The sequence below is a fragment of the Pipistrellus hanaki genome (genome assembly GCF_964339955.1).
Source record: "Pipistrellus hanaki genome assembly, chromosome: 4".
Taxonomy (NCBI): Eukaryota; Metazoa; Chordata; class Mammalia; order Chiroptera; family Vespertilionidae; genus Pipistrellus; species Pipistrellus hanaki.
The window spans coordinates 83,071,400-83,090,712 of NC_140506.1; the positions used below are offsets into that span (position 1 = coordinate 83,071,400).

The window sequence follows — 19,313 nt, forward strand, 5'->3', positions numbered from 1 at the left end:
TTGATGATTCTCTCTCATCAATGTTTTTGACTCTCTATCCCTCTCTCTTCCTCTCTGTGAAAAATCAATAAAATATATTTAAGCCAAGACCGGTTTGGCTCAATGGATAGAGCGTTGGCTTGGGGACCAAAAGGACCCGGGTTTGATTCCGGGCAAGGGCATGTACCTTGGTTGAGGGCATATCCCCAGTAAGGGGTGTGCAAGAGGCAGCTGATCGATCACTCTCTGTCATCGATGTTTCTAGCTCTCTATCTCTCTCCCTTCCTCTCTGTACAAAATCAATAAAATATATATTTAAAAATAAATAAATAAATAAATAAATAAATAAATAAAATATATTAAAAAAAATAAAGTTAATATGCTAAGTTCCCAACTGTCCAACCAGCCGTTATGACATGCAATCACCACCAGGGGGCAGATGCTCAACACAGGAGCTGCCGTGATGCACACAGAGAAATGGCACTGTGGACCCAGCACCCACAAAGCAACAGCTTCCCCCAAGTGAAACAGGGGCCCGCCACCAACCCGAAGTGACAGCCCACCAAATCGCATCCAATGCTGCCAAGACCCCATTGTGCAAAATGTGGCCCACAGTCCAGCCCAGCCCACCCCAGCATGGAAATGGTCACTGTAGGAACCAGGTAATGATGTTACATAGCAATGCCTGGCTTCCTCTTCCTAGCCACAACTAGCCTCCTTACAGTTTCTTCAGCCCAGGAACACGACTTGCTTTATAACCAGGTGAGAACGTTACACACTGTAACCAAATGTCTGTGAAGCGTTTTCCTTTGCCTTATCTCATTTGATCCTCACAGAAGTCTTGGAGTAGGTAGATAGAAGACTCGATGGAATCCTATTTTCTTTTCATTCACCAAAAAATGGAGATTTAGAAAGTTTAGAAACTTGACCCAACTGAAAAGAAGTAAGAAATGTTGGACCTAGAAAATGATTTCAGGTTTTCTCACTGCACAGAGTATAGTCAAACACTGCTGCAGTTAAATATTTTACCCTTTGTTCTCCCTGTGTGATATACAACAATAATCTGCTTTGTGTTGATATTTACTGCTGAGTTGCTGACGATTACCTGAAAGAGAAATTGGGGTGCTTCACTGGGCTGGGAAAATGTTTAGTTATGCCCGAAAGCAGACCTAATTAAACAAGTTTATTCTATATACATAAAAGGCTAAATTGATTCATGCTTGCATGATACATACAAAGCTCTCGCTGGCGCCAATTGCACGTGTGTGTTTTGATCTGTCCTTGTCGATTGTGAATTTGGTTGAAACTTCTACTATAGAGAAAGGGCAAATAGCGATATTAAAATATTTCTTCTAATTAATTTCCTTTTTTTAAAATATATTTTTTATTGATTTTTTACAGAGAGGAAGGGAGAGGGAGAGAGAGTTAGAAAGGTCGATGAAACATTGACCAGCTGCCTCTTGCACACCCCCTATCGGGGATGTGCCCGCAACCAATGTACATGCCCTTGGCCAGAATCGAACCTGGGACCTTTCAGTCTGCCGACCAACACTCTACCACTGAGCCAAACCGGTTTCGGCTATTTTTACTGATTTTTTATAGAGAGGAAGAGAGAGGGATAGAGTCAAAAACATCGATGAGAGAGAATCATTGATCAGCTGCCTCCTGCACACCCCCTACTGGGGATGTGCCTGCCTTTGACCGTCGCAAGAGCGTCAGTCAAGGGCATGTACATTGGTTGTGGGCAGTTTCGGCTAATTAATTTCCTTTTAATGTGCACTAATCCATACCCCGGGCCACTAGTGTTAATATAGATGCAAAAAGACAGATAGGCTCAGTTAAGGTAAAGGTTGACCTTGTCAGTGAAGATAGTAGCCTAGGACTTAACTACCTACCATAACTGCTTTTAATTAACATTTAATTTCAGACCATCCTTTGTGGTTACTTTCCGTCTCTGAATTTGCAGGACTGCTATCTAGGCCTTTCCTGAGCTTGTCAGGTTAACATGTGGCCTCTTTCATCTACAGTTGGATGGCATGTGAATTAAATTTCAATAAACTTAAAAAATAAACAAACCACACGCAAAAAGAAAGTCTAGCCAAAGTGAGAAGCAGTTGATTATCCACAGTGTTGGTTGTGCTGGGTGAAAAATTAAGCAGCAATGGTACTAGTATTTTCTCTCCATTCTAGTTATTTGGGCTAACATGCTACTTTGATTCTAAATTTCTATGAATAATTCAGAGTTGGCTGTACTTAGCAAGTACAGAAACTCTACTGAGGACTCAGGAGTTTCACTTCTGAGTAGTATTGAACACTGGAATCGATTCTCCAACATCCAGTTTTTGCTTTGGATAATTTGTCTCTAGACCAGTGGTTCTCAAAATTGGCCTCACATAGAGGTCTCACGTTAGATATATTTAAAATGTATCAATGCCCAGGTCCTGTCCAAGACTAATTATTGTAAATAAAAATCTAGAGATGGATTAGGTTGAAAGTTCCCCCAGGTGATTTTAATGTGCAGCCAATAGTGCAAGCCACCGGTTAAAGAGATCCCTTTTCCACAAAGAGATATCACCTCACACCCAGTAGAGTGGCTATGATTAAAAAAAGAAAAGAAAGAACCGGTTTGGCTCAATGGATAGTGTTGGCTCGGGGACTGAAGGGTCCCGGGTTCGATTCCGGTCGGGGGCGTGTACCTTGGTTGCGGGCATATCCCCGGTAGGGGGTGTGCAAGAGGCAGCTGATCGATGACTCTCTCTCATCGATGTTTCTAACTATCTCCCTTCCTCTCTGTAAAAAAATCAATAAAATACATTAAAAAAGAAGAAGAAGAAGAAGAAGAAGAAGAAGAAGAAGAAGAAGAAGAAGAAGAAGAAGAAGAAGAAGAAGAAGGGGGGGAAAAACACCAGAAAATAACAAGTGCTAGTGAGGTTGTGGAGAAATTGAAAACGTTGTGCATTGCTGGTGAGAATGTAAAATGGTATAGCCACTGTGGAAAATAATATATGAGATCCTCAAAAAATTAAACATAGAATTACCATATGACTCAGCAACTTTACTACTAGGTATATATCTAAAGTAATTGAAACCAGGGACTTGAGCAAATATTTGTATACTCATTTTCCTAACAGCATAATTCATAATAGCCAAAGGGTGGAAGCAACCCAACGGTCCAACGACAGAAATGTAGTATATATAGGCAATGGAATATCATTCAACCTTAAAAAGAAGGGAATTCTGACATATGCTACAACATGGATGAATCTCGAGGACAGCCATGCTAAGTGAAATGCAGTTTTTGTTACCACGGGACTCCAGGGTAGTATGAAGCACCTAGAGTAGTCAAAGTCATGGACTAGAAAGTAAACTGGTGGTTTCTATGGGCTGGCAGAGAGGAGAATGGAAAGTCATTGTTTAATAGGTACAGAGTTTCAGGTTAGAAAGATGAAAAAGTTCTGGAGATGGATGTAGTGATGGTTACACTGTAATGTGAATGCACTTCATGCCACTGAATCACACACTTAAAAAATAATTAAACCAGCCGAAACCAGTTTGGCTCAGTGGATAGAGCGTCAGTCTGAGGACTGAAAGGTCCCAGGTTCAATTCTGGTCAAGGGCATGAACATTTGTTGCGGGCACATCCTCGGTAGGGGTGTGCAAGAGCAGCTGGCCGATGTTTCTCTCTCATCGACATTTCTAGCTCTCTATCTCTCTCCCTTCCTCTCTGTAAAAAATCAATAAAATATATTTTTAAAAAATAATAATTAAACCTTGGCCAGTTTCTCAGTGGTTAGAGTGTTGGCCTGAGGACCTAAGGGTTTTAGGCTCAATTACAGGTCAGGGCATGTACCTGGGTTGTAGGTTCGCTCCCCAGCTCCAGTCAGGATGTATACAGGAGGCAATCAATCAATGTGTCTCTCTCACATCTACGTTTTTCTCTCTCTCTCCAACTCCTCCTTCCCTTCCACTCTGTCTGAAAAATCAATAGGAAAAATATCCTCGGGTGAGAATTTTTTAAAAAATTATTAAAGTGGCCTCTTTCGTTGCCTAGAGCAGCCATGGCTCGTGGTCCCAAGAAGCATCTGAAGCGTGTAGCAGCTCCAAAGCATTGGATGCTGGATAAACTGACCAGTGTGTTTGCTCCTCGGCCATCTACCGGTCCCCACAAGCTGAGAGAATGTCTCCCTCTCATCATTTTCTTAAGGAACAAACTTAAGTATGCTCTAACAGGAGATGAAGTAAAGAAGATCTGCATGCAGCGGTTTATTAAGATTGATGGTAAGGTCCGAACCGATATAACATACCCTGCTGGTTTTATGGATGTCATCATCATTGACAAGACTGGAGAGAATTTCCGCCTGATCTATGACACTAAGGGCCGCTTTGCTGTTCATCGTATTACACCTGAGGAGGCCAAGTACAAGTTGTGCAAAGTGAGGAAGATCTTAGTGGGCACAAAAGGAATTTCTTATCTGGTAACCCATGACGTTCACACCATCCGCTACCCTGATCCCCTCATCAAGGTGAATGACACCATTCAGATCGATTTGGAGACTGGCAAAATTACTGATTTCATCAAGTTTGACACTGGTAACTTGTGCATGGTAACTGGGGGTGCTAACCTGGGAAGAATTGGCATGATCACCAACAGGGAGAGGCACCCTGGTTCTTTTGACGTAGTTCGTGTGAAAGATGCCAATGGCAACAGCTTTGCCACCCGGCTCTCCAACATTTTTGTAATTGGCAAAGGCAACAAACCATGGATTTCCCTACCCTGTGGAAAGGGTATCTGCCTCACCATTGCTGAAGAGAGAGACAAGAGACTGGTGGCCAAACAGAGCAATGGGTGAAGTGAGCTCTAGGTGACATGATTGGAAAAGTCTTTGTACTTTATTAAAGATAATACAGCATGAAAAAAAAATTATTAAAGTGGTAAGTCTATATTTTACCACAATAAAAAGAAAAAGATCTCTTTTTCAAGAATGGGTATGTGGGGGCGGAGCTTGAAGATGGCGACCGAACAGATGGACTTGTTCTGACCCCGGTCCCAAAACAGATAGAAGCAACATCTGAGTCGCTCAGGGAATGTTGATTAGCAGCTAAGGGGCAGCGGATCACTCTAGGAAGGTAAGGAAGTGTCCGCTGGACAATTTTTCCTGACCAAGCGGCCAGCACTCCCAACTTCTCCCGGAGCTCCGGGCTCGGCGCAAAGGCAGCGTCACCCTACCAGGAAGGGAGCAGCTTCTCTGAGGCCTGGAAAACCCACAGCCGAGGAGTCCATCGAGCACCTGTGGCGCCCCGATCGGAGCAAGCGCGTGGATTCAAGGAAGCTCTTCAACCACCCACAGAAAGGTCAGAGTTTGCGTGGCTAGGCTGAGAGTTCAGGCTGCAATAGCCCCATTTCTCCCGCGAGGCCCCGCCCCCAGAGCGGCCCTGAGTGCCGCGGCCCCGAGCGCCGCGAGGCCCTGCCCCCAGTGCGGTCCTGAGCGCTGCGCCCCGGAGCGCCGCGAGGCCCCGCCCCCAGTGCGGCCGCGGCCCCGCCTATATTATAGCCCAGGAGAGCTGCGAGGGCCCGCCCCCAGAGAGAAAGAAGGCCAGAACAACCAAAGACTGGGAGGTCAAACCAGTAACACTGACACCTAAGGGCTGAACTACAAACTGCCTTTTTTTTTTTCTTTTTTCTTTTTCTTTTAATTAATCAAAAATAAATGGACACAAATAACTAAGATATAGCCTACCTAAAATTAAGGACTACCTTACAAAACTGAGGTGCAGTGGAAAGCTGGGAACTGCAAGACTCTCTGATCCAAGAACCAGGCATACCAAATACAATAACAGAGGAAGTGATTGAACTCTACTGGACAATTTTATGCTAATTATACTATTCTTTATTTTATTTTCATTTTTTACATTTTTTATTTAATTTTCATTTTTTACATCTTTTACTTCAGAAACGATTTTTTTTCTTTTTTCCTTACTTGATTTTACCTTTTCAATTATTACATTTTTCAATCTCTATCTTCACTATTACTACTGCTATTTTGCAATTTTTTTTTTCTTTTTCTTTTCCTCCCCAGTACCATTTTACTTCGTCTTTATTTTACATTGGGAGTAACCTTCATTCTATTTTAATCTCTACTATAGCATCATTCAACCCTATCTCAATTCGACCTTTACCCCATCACTCTCTTACTAAACTTTAACCTTTTAGTCTCCAGTTTATCCTATCCCTTTCCGGCTTTAGTTTTTCCTCTATTCTTTCTGTATACCCCCTGCTAAAGCTCTCACTATACTCATAGACCTAAATTCCAACCCCTGATACAAGTGTATAAATATCACTCTCTGCACTATATTAACTAGTTTAAAAAAAAAAAAAAAAAAAAAAAACGGTTCTACTTTCTATCCTTTTCTCATTGTTTGAGTGAAGGTTGATTATTGTGAATATTTGTGCTTTTCAGTGAAATTGTTATGCTTATTCCAGTGTTGTTATTGTTGCTTTGTATTTTTTTTTAAATCCTCTGTTTTTGTTTGTTTCTTTGACTTCTGTATATCATAACCTTACTTAATAATAGTGGATATTGTATTGTAGTTTGTATTAATCTCCAAGTATTGTTACCGGCATTGGCTGGGCTCAGTGGTTGATCTATGGCAATTTTCTCCACATATATATAGTTTGTTTCCCATTTTTTTAGTTTGCTTCTTCTCTCTCTCTCTCTCTCTCTCTCTCTCTCTCTCTCTCTCTTTCTCTCTCTCTCTCTTACTCTCTCTTCTTTTTCTCCCTGTTTTCTAACTTCATTTTGTCATTACTTTATTTCTTCTTTGACTTTTTTTTTTTTTTTAATTTTTCTTTATTTTATTTTTACCTTCCTTCCTTCCTTCTCTCCTATACCCTAATTTGCCTATCGCTAGGGGTTACCTTTATTATAGGTTATTAATATTGTAAATACATTCCTGTTAAGTGCCTCTCGTGTTGTACCTGGTAGTGTTGTATTTTGCACCTATAAATTAACGCAAGAGAAAGAACACCACATAACCAGACATCCTGAAAAGAGATACCATGGGAAGACAAAGAAACACCCCACAAATGAAAGAAAAGCAGGCATCACCAGAAAAGGAAGTAAACGAGCCAGAGGCAAGCAGCCTACCAGAGCAAGAGTTCAGAATAATGATTATTGGTTGGCTAAAAAGAATGGAAGAGAAATTTGACAATAACCAAGAAGAAATGAGGAAGAACCATCAGGAATTGAGGAAGAACCAAGAAGAAATGAAAAATGACATCGCTACCATGAAGAACTCAATAGAAAGCATCAAGAGTAGACTAGATGAAGCGGAAGACCGCATCAGTGAGCTAGAAGACAAGATGGAAAAAAATACCCAATTAGAGCAGCTTCTAGAAAAAAAGATTAAAAAGCAGGAGGAGAGCCTACGGGAGCTTTGGGACATTACAAAACAAAATAATATTCGAATAATAGGGGTTCCAGAAGGAAAGGAAACTGAGGTAGACGTGGAAAAAGTATTTCAAGAAATAATGACAGAAAACTTTCCTGAGATAGAGAAGAAAAAACCCACACAAATCCAAGATGCTCGCAGAGTCCCAAGCAAAATGAATCCCAGAAGACAGACGCCAAGGCACATTATAATTAAAGTGGCAAACAACAACGACAAAGTAAGAATCTTAAAAGCAGCCAGAGAGAGACAGAAAGTTACTTACAAAGGAACCCCCATCAGACTAGCAACTGATTTCTCAACAGAAACATATCAGGCCAGAAGGGAATGGGATGAAATATACAAAGTCATGCAAAGGAAGGGTTTGAATCCAAGAATACTGTACCCAGCAAGACTATCAATCAAAATTGAAGGGGAAATCAGGAGCTTCACAGACAAAAAAAGACTGAAGGAATTTATCTCCACCAAACCAGCAATGCAAGAAATGCTAAAGGGTCTACTGTAAAAATAAAGAAATAGGAATTGAAGAAGGAACATGGGTATAGAATAAAAATGCCATCAAATGAGTACCTATCAATAATAACCTTAAATGTAAATGGATTAAATGCTCCAATCAAAAGACATAGGGTGTCAGATTGGATAAGAAAACAAGACCCTTACATCTGTTGCCTACAAGAAACCCACCTCAGAAAAAAAGATGCACACAGACTGAGGGTGAAGGGATGGAAAAAAGTTTTCCAGGCAAATGGAAAGGAAAGAAAAGCTGGGGTAGCAATACTTATATCTGACAAATTAGATCTCAGAGTGAAGGACATAACAAGAGATAATGAAGGCCACTTCATAATACTAAAGGGTACAATCCAACAAGAAGAAATAACCCTGGTAAATATATATGCACCCAATACAGGAGCACCCAAATACATAAAAAAAACTGCTGGAGGACATTAAGGGAGAGATTAATAGCAATACAATCATAGTAGGAGATTTTAATACCCCACTGTCACCCTTCGACAAATCATCTAAACAAAAAATCAGCAAAGAAATATCAATCCTAAACGACTCACTAGACCAGATGGAATTAATTGACATCTTTAGAACATTCCACCCCAAAGCCACAGAATATACATTCTTCTCAAGTGCACATGGGACATTCTCAAAGATAGACCACATTTTGGGACATAGGCAAAGTCTCTTCAAATTCAAGAAGATAGAAATCATATCAAGCATCTTCTCAGACCATAGTGGCATAAAACTGGAAATTAATTACAATAAAAATAATCCAAAGAAATCAAATACATGGAGACTAAACAACATGCTATTAAACAAGGACTGGGTTACCAGAGAAATCAAGGAAGAAATTAAAAACATCCTGGCAACAAATGACAATGAAAACACAACAATCCAAAATCTATGGGACACAGCAAAAGCAGTTTTGAGAGGGAAGTTCATATCCTTACAAGCCTATTGCAAAAAACTAGAAAAAATGGTAACAGATGAACTAACTCTACAACTCAAAGAGTTAGAAAAAGAGCAACAAGAAAAGCCCAGTGTAAGCAGAAGGAAGGAAATAACAAAAATCAGAGCACAGATAAATGACATAGAGACCAAAGAAACAATACATAAGATCAACAAAACCAAGAGCTGGTTCTTCGAAAGGATAAACAAGATTGATGGACCTCTAGCCAGGCTAACCAAGAAACAAAGAGAGAGGACCCAAATAAACAAAATCAGAAATGAAAGAGGTGAAATAACAACAGACCCCACCGAAATACAACAGATTGTTACAAAATACTACGAACAACTCTATTCCAACAAACTAAACAACCTGGAGGAAATGGACATATTCCTAGAAAAATACAAACTGCCAAAACTCAATCAGGAAGAATCTAAAAATCTCAATAGACCAGTGACGTGGGAAGAAATTGAAACCGTCATCAAAAAGCTTCCAGCAAACAAAAGCCCAGGGCCAGATGGCTTCACAGGAGAGTTTTACCAAACATTCAAGGAAGAACTAAAACCTATCCTCCTCAGACTATTCCAAAAAATCCAAGAGGAAGGAACACTTCCGAACTCCTTCTATGAAGCCAACATCACCCTAATACCAAAACCAGATAAAGACAACTCAATGAAAGAGAATTACAGGCCAATATCCCTCATGAACATAGATGCCAAAATCCTCAACAAAATTCTAGCAAATCGACTCCAGAAGAACATCACAAAGATCATACACCATGACCAAGTAGGATTTATTCCAGGAATGCAAGGATGGTACAATATCCGCAAATCAATAAACGTGATACATCACATAAACAAATTGAAAGATAAAAATCATATAGTCATATCAATTGACGCAGAAAAAGCATTTGACAAAATCCAACACCCTTTCCTGTTAAAAACTCTTAAAAAGGTGGGAGTACAAGGATCATACCTCAACATAATAAAAGCTATATATGATAAACCCACAGCCAACATTATACTCAATGGGCAAAAACTAAAACCATTCCCTCTAAGAACAGGAACAAGACAGGGATGCCCACTCTCGCCACTCCTGTTTGACATAGTTCTGGAAGTACTAGCCATTGCAATTAGACAAGAGGAGGAAATAAAAGGCATCCAAATTGGAAAAGAAGAAGTAAAGTTATCCTTATTTGCAGATGACATGATATTGTACATAAAAAACCCAAAAGACTCCATTAAAAAACTAATTGACTTAATAAATGAATCTGGCAACGTAGCAGGATATAAAATTAATGCCAAGAAATCCATGGCATTTCTATACACCAACAGTGAAACTACAGAAACAGAGGCTAAAAAAGCAATTCCATTCACCATCGCACCAAAAAAATTAAGATACCTAGGAATAAATTTAACTAAAGAAATAAAGGACCTATTTGCGGAAAACTACACGACACTGAAAAAAGAGATAGAGGAAGATGTAAGGAGATGGAAGAACATACCATGTTCATGGATTGGTAGAATCAACATCATCAAAATGTCCATACTTCCTAAAGCAATCTATAGGTTCAATGCACTCCCCATTAAAATACCAACGACATATTTCACTGACCTAGAAAGAATTCTCCAAAAGTTCATTTGGAACAATAAAAGACCCCGAATAGCCACAGCAATTCTGAGAAAGAAGAGTAAAGTAGGAGGGATCTCAATACCAGACTCCAAACTATGCTACAAAGCCACTGTTCTCAAAACAGCCTGGTACTGGCACAAGAACAGACAAATAGATCAATGGAATAGAATTGAGAACCCAGATATCAACCCAAATCACTATGCTCAATTAATATTTGACAAAGGAGGCACGAATATACAATGGAGTCAAGACAGTCTCTTCAATAAATGGTGTTGGGAAAATTGGACAGACACATGCAAAAGAATGAAACTAGATCACCAACTTACACCATTCACAAGGATAAACTCAAAATGGATACAGGACTTAAACATCAGACGGGAAACCATAAAAATACTAGAAGCATCCACAGGTAGCAAAATCTCAGACGTATGCCAAAATAACTTCTTCACTGATACTGCCCCTAGGGCAATGGAAGCTAAAGAGAAAATAAACAAATGGGACTACTTCAAAATAAAAAGCTTTTTTACAGCAAAAGAAACCATCAATAAAACAACAAGAAAGCCCACGGTGTGGGAGATCATATTTGCAAATATTACCACTGATAAAGGTTTAATCTCCAACATTTACCGACAGCTTATACAACTAAATAAAAGGAAGATGAATGATCCAATTAAAAAATGGGCAATGGACCTAAACAGAATATTTTCAAAAGAAGACAGAAGGAAGGCCAAAAGGCACATGAAAACATGCTCAAAGTCACTAATTATCCGAGAGGTGCAAATCAAAACAACAATGCGGTACCATCTCACACCTGTCAGAATGGCCAACATCAACAAATCAACAAACGACAAGTGTTGGCGAGGTTGCGGAGAAAAAGGAACCCTCGTGCGCTGCTGGTGGGAATGCAGACTGGTGCAACCACTGTGGAGAACAGTGTGGAGTTTCCTCAAAAAACTGAAAATGGAACTCCCATTTGACCCAGTAATCCCACTTCTAGGAATATATCCCAAGAAACTAGAAACACCAATCAGAAAGGATATATGCACCCCTATGTTCATAGCAGCACAATCTACAATAGCCAGAATTTGGAAACAGCCTAGGTGCCCGTCAGCAGATGATTGGATCCAAAAACTATGGTACATCTACACAATGGAATACTATGCTGCCATAAAGAAGAAGGAATTCTCATCATTTGCAGCAACCTGGATGGAATTGGAGAGCATCATGCTGAGTGAAATAAGCCAATCAACGAAAGAGAAACACCACATGACCTCACACAACGGTGGATGATAAAGATCTTTATAAACTGATGAACCAAGAGACAGATATAGAGAAAGTAAAGCAACAGGCAGACTGTCAAATTACAGTGGGGAGGGTAGGGATATCAGGGGGAGATAATAGATCAACCGAAGGACTTGTATAAATGCATATAAGTACAACCAATGGACATAAAACTATGGGGAGGGAGGGGATGTGTGGGAGGGAGGGAGGGGGGCAATAAAAAAAAATCAAGAAAATATGTAATAAATAAATAAATAAATAAATAAATAAATAAATAAATAAAAAAGAAGAAAAAAAAAAAAAAAGAATGGGTATGTGACCCAATTCAGGCCAACCATACGGGAGGAGATACCATAAGAGAACTTCCCATTCTCAGAAGACAACTACAGGATGAGATGCTCACTCTTGGTTCTCTGGGCCCAACATCTGGAATGTTGGCTTTCATCTGAAACTCTGCAGCGTTCTTGGGACCAGCCTGAGGATAAAGCTGACAGCCAGGGCAGCTGACAGGTAGAAAGCTGTGGGTCCTTGATGATGTAATGAAGCTACTGAACCAATGGTCTCAGAAGTCAGTCCTACCTTAGAATGTAGAGTTATGTAAGATAAAATACTTCTTATAGTTATATCCAATTTGAGTGGAAATTTCTGTAACTTGCTTTTGAAAGTATCCTGACACTTTGTACAAGTACTGTTAGTATAACAAAATTTTGGAAATACCCTAAAGGCCTATCTGTAGGGAAATGGGTAAATAAAAAAGGGGTATAAACATAGATGGAATGACTCTGAGAGGTTAGATGCCCGGCTGGTGTGGCTCAGTGGTTGAGCCTCAACCTATCATCATTGATATTTCTATCTCTTTCTCCCTCTCCCTTCCTTTCTAATTCAATAAAAATATGTTTTTAAAAAAAGAAAAAGATGAACCGGTTTCCTCCTCTACACACCCTGATGGAGGACAGAAGACACAATCTGGGCAAGTGCCCTGACCGGGAAATGAATCAGCAACTTTTTGGTGCACTGTACAACACTTAACCGACTGAGTCACATCGGCTAAGGTGTAAATATGTTTTTAAATAGATTAAATGGATCACATTAAATATACTAGTATGATAGTGGTTGCCATTTTTGAGGGGGTAGATGGCAATGGGATGGCAGTAAAAGAAGCAACACGTATTGGAATTGTTTTATTTCTGATCTTAAAACATGAAACAAGATAATGTGATGATAACAATTTACAGGATTGGGACTCTGTGTAGGTATGTGAGTGTTTGTGATTCTTTGTACTATTCTATACTTACAAAATTCTCAAAGATGGAAAAAAAAAATCCTTCCTCAGTGCTACCCCTAGTCCAAACAAATTTATTTAAGGAAGGCAGAAAAAAAAACCTTTAGCAAAGATGGGAACCAAGGCTTTAGTCTCTACTGTGTTTCCCCGAAAATAAGACATCCTCTGAAAATAAGACCTACTCACAGGTTTCCTTCTGAGTAAAATATAAGGCATCCCCCGAAAATAAGCCCCCCCCCCCCCCCAGGCTAAACATGAGAGATTTGGTCCACTGATTCTGAAAGAAATGGAGTCACAAGAAGTTCACCAGGAAATTCAGGAATTGGATTGTTATGATGATGTTCCAGAAGATGATGACATGATTGTCATTGAATAAATGAGTAAATTCTTGATACTGTAGGATTCAGTTTATCTGGTTTGTGTTGACAGCTACCCTACTACTGTACCGTATACAGGTAATAAATTTCCTTTATTTTCATTTAACAATAAATGTGTACCATATTCTTCTTTATGGAAAAATAAGACATCCCCTGAAAATAAGACCTAGCTCATCTTTGGGAGCAAAAATTAATATAAGACACTGTCTTATTTTCAGGGAAACAGGGCATAATTATTAGTGGGCTGTAAAATTTCAGAAAACATGGCTTTTCATTAAGATTAGAGTTTTTAACATTTTAACTGTTTATTTTGAAATAATTTTGGACATAAAAAATTGCAAAACTATTACAAGAGATCCTATGTATGTATCCATCACCCAGCTTCTCCCAATGGTAACATCTTACATATCTATAGTAACACCAACAAAACAAGAAAGTTACCATTGCTACAATCCAGGTAAGTAGACTCTACACCTTAATGGAATTTCATCTGTCTAACCTTTCTATTTTCTTTAATGTCTTGAAGCTATAAAATCAATTTGCTCATCTATGGATGGATAAACAAGAATGGGTATAGCCACACAGTGGAATATGACTTGGCCATAGGAAAGGAATGAAGCACTGATATACCTGCTACAAGATGGATGAAGTTTGAAAATATTATGCTAAGTGAAAAAAGTCATACACAAAAGGTTATATATTATAAAATTCCATTCATATGACATAACCAGAAAAGGTAAATTTTAGAGATAGAAAAGTGGTTAACAGAGGCAGGAAGAAGAGGAGAATGGGAAGCATGTGGTTACACAACATTGTGAATGCACTAAATCCCACTGTTCACTTGAAAGTGGTTAATTCTATATTATGTGAATTTCATCTCAATAAAAGAAATTTTAAGCAATTTTCTTATTGTAGAAAAATTCAGCCATAAAAAATGTAAAATAAAATTCAATTTCTTCTCCCAGCTGCTTTCCTCTCCCTATCCAATCCCACCCTGCATGTATACCTTCCTGTTAACTGTTCGATATGTATTGTAGTAACTGTTCACACCTTTTAAAGTTTTAGAATATACAAAGAGATACATATGTTACTTCCTCTCCCAAATGTTTACTGAACACCTTATCCACTTGCAATGTTGTAGATCAGTGTTTCCCAAACTTTTGACATATGTGTACCCCTTCTATAATTTTTGTAACACTGAGTACCCCTTGTACTCATGAGAACGTAGAATTAGGTGCAGCTAAGCACGGTGCAGTGCATATCCCCACCAAACTCTGGTGCAACGCCTACCCCCACCAAACTCTTCCCGTACCCCTGGGGGTACACGTAACACACTTTGGGAAACACTGTAGATGATGGGAACACAATTGTGAATAAAACAGACTAAGGGATTGATTGTCTAGTAGCAGGAGATTGGTATGGGAATGAACAACTTCAGATCATGGTAAGCGCTGTGAAAAGCTAAGACAGGGTAAAGAGGGCAGAGAGGGATATGGGTTGGTAGAGGGCAGGGTGACTTTGAGATAAAGACACAACATTTGAGCTGAATGATAACAAGGACCTAGAGAGTTGATGCAGGAAAAGAACATACCAGGGAGAGGGAAAAATAGGTACTTTTAAAGAAATAGGATTGTATTAGATGCATAGATCCACGATATATTCTACACACACTAGATATCATGCTTTTCTATGACTTTACCATATATTAAAAATGAATTTCCATGTTGGCACCTGATCTACTTTATTCTTTTAAAAATATACATTTTTATTGATCTCAGAGAGGAAGAGAGAGAGAGAGAGATAGAAACATCAATGATGCCCTAACCGGTTTAGCTCAGTGGCTAGAGCATTGGCCTGTGGAACAGTCCCAGGTTTGATTCCGGTCAAGGGCATGTACCTTGGTTGCGGGCACATCCCCAGTAGGGGATGTGCAGAAGGCAGCTGATCAATGTTTCTCTCTCTCTCATGGATGTTTCTAATTCTCTCTCCCTTTCCCCTTCCTCTCTGTAAAAAAAAAAAAAAAAAAAAAAAAAAAATCAATTATATATATATATATATATATATATATATATATATAAAGAAACCTCAATGATGAGAGAGAATCATGGATCAGCTGTCTCCTGCACGTACCCTACTGGGGACGAAGCCCACAACCTGGGCATGTGCCCTGACTGGGAATCAACTGTTACCTCCTGGTTCTTAGATCGACGTTCAACCACTGAGCCAAACAGGCCGGGCTACTTTACTCTTTTTGATAGCTACATATTATTCCATAATATTGATATAACATCCCTTATTTAACCATTTCCATGCTGGTGAAATTTAGAATGTTTCCAGTTTGGAGCTATTGCAGAAATGCAGGAAAGAACAGATTTTCACACTTGTGCTCATATTTCGGTAGAACCATTTCCAGGAATGGAATGGCTACATCAGTGTTCATTTGCGTTTTCACCCACTAAAACCCTGGGAGAGGCATGAACTTTCTTAGCATCCTCATGGTCGGAAGCATGAAAGACAAACTTTTAGCTTAAAAGGAACAAAAGAAAGTACTGTGTAGTTGACTAAAACAGGCACATCAGCTTAAAGGAGGGATAACTAATGAAGAATAAGAAAGCAGAGAACAAAAGTCAGAAACCATTAGGAATGCCAGCTGGTGGAATTTGCAATGGAAGGTGGGAATTATCCGTTGTGAAATGCTCAGACCTTGAACTGAGCATCGCTTTATGAAGTACAGCTGTTGTTAAGCTCACCCTGGGTGTCACAAAGAATAGCATCACGTCCTTGGAAAAACTTGGTAGTCCTCAACAGCCCTAAATGAATTTTTTTAAAGAAGGCAGTACCATCCCAGACCCCCTATTGCTTCACCCATTCATTCATTAAACATTTATTAAGCTTCAATGCCATTCTACTCTGCATTGGGAATATAAAAAGAGGAAGAAAAGACCCTGACCTCAGTTGCTCAGTCTTAGCTCAATGGTAATTAAGAAGAGCTTCTCACTCTCTGGATGAAGCAGTGCCTCCACCCTGGCTGGTCAAGGCTTTTGAAAACCAATGGAGTGGATTCTTTCCTGAATATCCATAATTATCCTATTCAAGGGTATGCAAGTTAATGACATCAACTGCTTTTCTAAGCTGCAGTCTTGGCAGTTTCTGTCTGTGTCCCTGGGAAAAGCACAAGGTACAAAGAAACTTTAATTAGATGTGAAGAATCAATCCATCGGAGCGATCATCCAGTGTCCTATGGTATCCAATGACAAGATGGGAGGACAGAGTAGTTCACTACTTGAGCCATCTGCTTGTATTGACAGTTTTTTAGGAATAGGTTGGGGAGTGCAAATCTTGAGTGAGAAGGCACTTTATTTCAAACACATTGTATTTTCATCTTGTGAATGTACGATAAAAATATTTATCATTCAATAGCAATGCAGGTCTCCCATGTAGGTTCTCTGTAAACCTGAGGGCAATCAATTAATACCAACTTTAAAGTGGGACATATTTAAGAAACATATAATTGGGTCTTCAGAGAACTATATTAGGTTGTAACCAGAACTTTGAATTAATCAGAAGAATACATTATTTGGGGGATGGGGGGAGGGAAGGATGGGGGGAGGAAGTGTCCAAAAGATTTCAGGGAGCATGGACCACAGACCTGATAAGAAACTTGTTATAATGGAGATATCTGCTTTCTTTACATTTTCCAAATGTTATGGGTTAAAGGAAAAAAGCACACAGAAAATTTGCTAGTTTAACATTAAACACAATTTCAAATCACATTAATGTAGAACTTGTTTTAAAAGGTAACTGACAGCTTTGCTTTTGACCTGTCTCATTAAGGTGAGTTCTCTCTTGAAACACACACACACACACACACAAAATCTTTATTGTTGCATTACATATGTCCCCATTCTCCCCCTCCCCCGCCCATATTGATCTCTACTAGCCCACCCCTACCCCAACCCCAGGCCTTCACCACCCTAGTGTCTGTGTCCTTGGGTTATGCATATATGCATATAAATTCTTTGATTGATCTCTTCCTCCTGCCCCCTTCCCTCTGAGGTTCCTCGGTCTGTTCAATATTTCTATGTCTCTGGATCTATTTTGTACATCAGTTTATTTTGCTCATTAGATTCCACATATGAGTGAGATCCTGTGATACTTAACTTTCTCTTGACTGGCTTATTTTGCTTGCATAATACCTTCCAGGTCCATCCATGCTGTTGCAAATGGTTTTTTTTTTTTTTTTAATTTCTTTATTAAGGTGTTACATGTGTTCTTATTACCCCTCCATCCCCCTGAATTCTTTCTTTTTACAGCTGCATAGTATTCCATTGTGTAAATGTAACAAAGGTTTTGTTTTGTTTTGTTTTATTTTATTGATTTTCTTACAGAGAGGAAGGGAGATAGATAGAGAGCTAGAAACATCGATGACAGAGACACATCGACCAGCTGCCTCTTGCACACCCCCCTACTGGGGATGTGCCCACAACCAATGTACATGCCCTTGGCCGGAATCGAACCTGGGACCTTTCAGTCCGCAGACCGACGCTCTACCGCTGAGCCAAACTGGTTTTGGCCCAAAGTCTTTTTATTCACTCATCTGCTGATGGGCACCCGGGCTATTTCCAAATCTTAGCTATTGTCAATTGTGCTGCTATGAACATAGGGATACATACATGTATCCTATGTTTCCAATTTCTTAGGATATATTCCCAGAAGTGGAATTACTGGGTCAAATTGCAATTCAATTTTAATTTTTCTGAGGAAACTCCATACTGTTTTCCGCAGAAGCTGCCCAGTTGCATTCCCACCAGCAGTGTACCAGAATTTCCTTTTTCCACCCCATCCTCACCAGCACTTGTTTGTTGATAGCCATTCTGAGAGGTGTGAGGTGATACTTCCTTGGCATTTTGATTTGCATCCCTCAGATGATTAGTAACTTTGAGCATTTTTTTCATAAGCCTTTTGGCCTTGTGTATGTAAGCTGAGTTTTCTTTTGTCTTTAAACTACACGTGTTTAAAACTCATATCTAGTCTCTGTGTATCAGAGCCGTTATTCTTTATTTTTATTTATTTATTTATTTATTTTAATATTTTATTGATTTTTTTAGAGAGGAAGGGAGAGAGACAGAGAGTTAGGAACATCGATGAGAGAGAATCATCGATCAGCTGCCTCTTGCACACCCCCCATAGGGGATATGCCCGCAATCAAGGCACATGCCCTTGACCAGAATTGAACCTGGGACCCCGCAGTCTACAGGCTGATGCTCTATCCACTAAGCCAAACCGGTTTTGGTGGAGCCGTTATTCTTTAAATAGATTAGGTGCACTTGGACTCCTTGAAGAAAAATATCACCAGTATGTTCTTCTCTGCTTGAACATGGATGCATTACAGGAAAAATTAACTGGACCTCAGAGCCATGTTGTTACTTCCCTACTTCATAGTTATTTGTCTTTTGTCTTTTTCTTTTCACATGCTTGTCTGTTAGTGTGAGATGCAGTCAACAAAGTACTAAGGAAATAAACTTGAGCGAATCCCACCATTCAAAACAAAACCACGTGAACTAATGGTGCATAAAAGAAGCTGAATGTACTAAAATAACCCTATTAGTTGGGTACAGTTGGATACATCAAGGAATATGGCAATCCTCCGTTCAATTTGCAAAGCCCTTGGCCGGCCAGAGGAGGAGGGGATGGAAAAGTTTGGGTGAAGGATTTAAATGACTAGTCAAACAGTGAGTCACTGAAACTTTCCAGTTAATAATACCCTCTGCCGGGGCAGAGCCTGGGCCCAAGAGCTTTACGAGCCACATCACAGTTTAAGTTGTAATGTCTCATGGTTTTACTGCCTCTTCCACCAAATGAA

General features: G+C 39.5%; 2 protein-coding genes across 2 annotated transcripts in view; one reads left to right on the plus strand and one right to left on the minus strand.

Annotated features, from left to right (window-relative positions):
* The window catches only part of TNFRSF17 (TNF receptor superfamily member 17), a 122,564-nt gene that overhangs the window by 50,184 nt on the left and 53,067 nt on the right, over positions 1 to 19,313 (minus strand). The window lies entirely within an intron of this gene.
* Positions 4,019 to 4,900, plus strand: LOC311620847 (small ribosomal subunit protein eS4-like). Its single transcript, XM_084880540.1, has one exon. It carries the CDS (start codon positions 4,038 to 4,040, stop codon positions 4,827 to 4,829), a length of 792 nt encoding a protein of 263 aa, XP_084736666.1. The 5' UTR covers positions 4,019 to 4,037; the 3' UTR covers positions 4,830 to 4,900.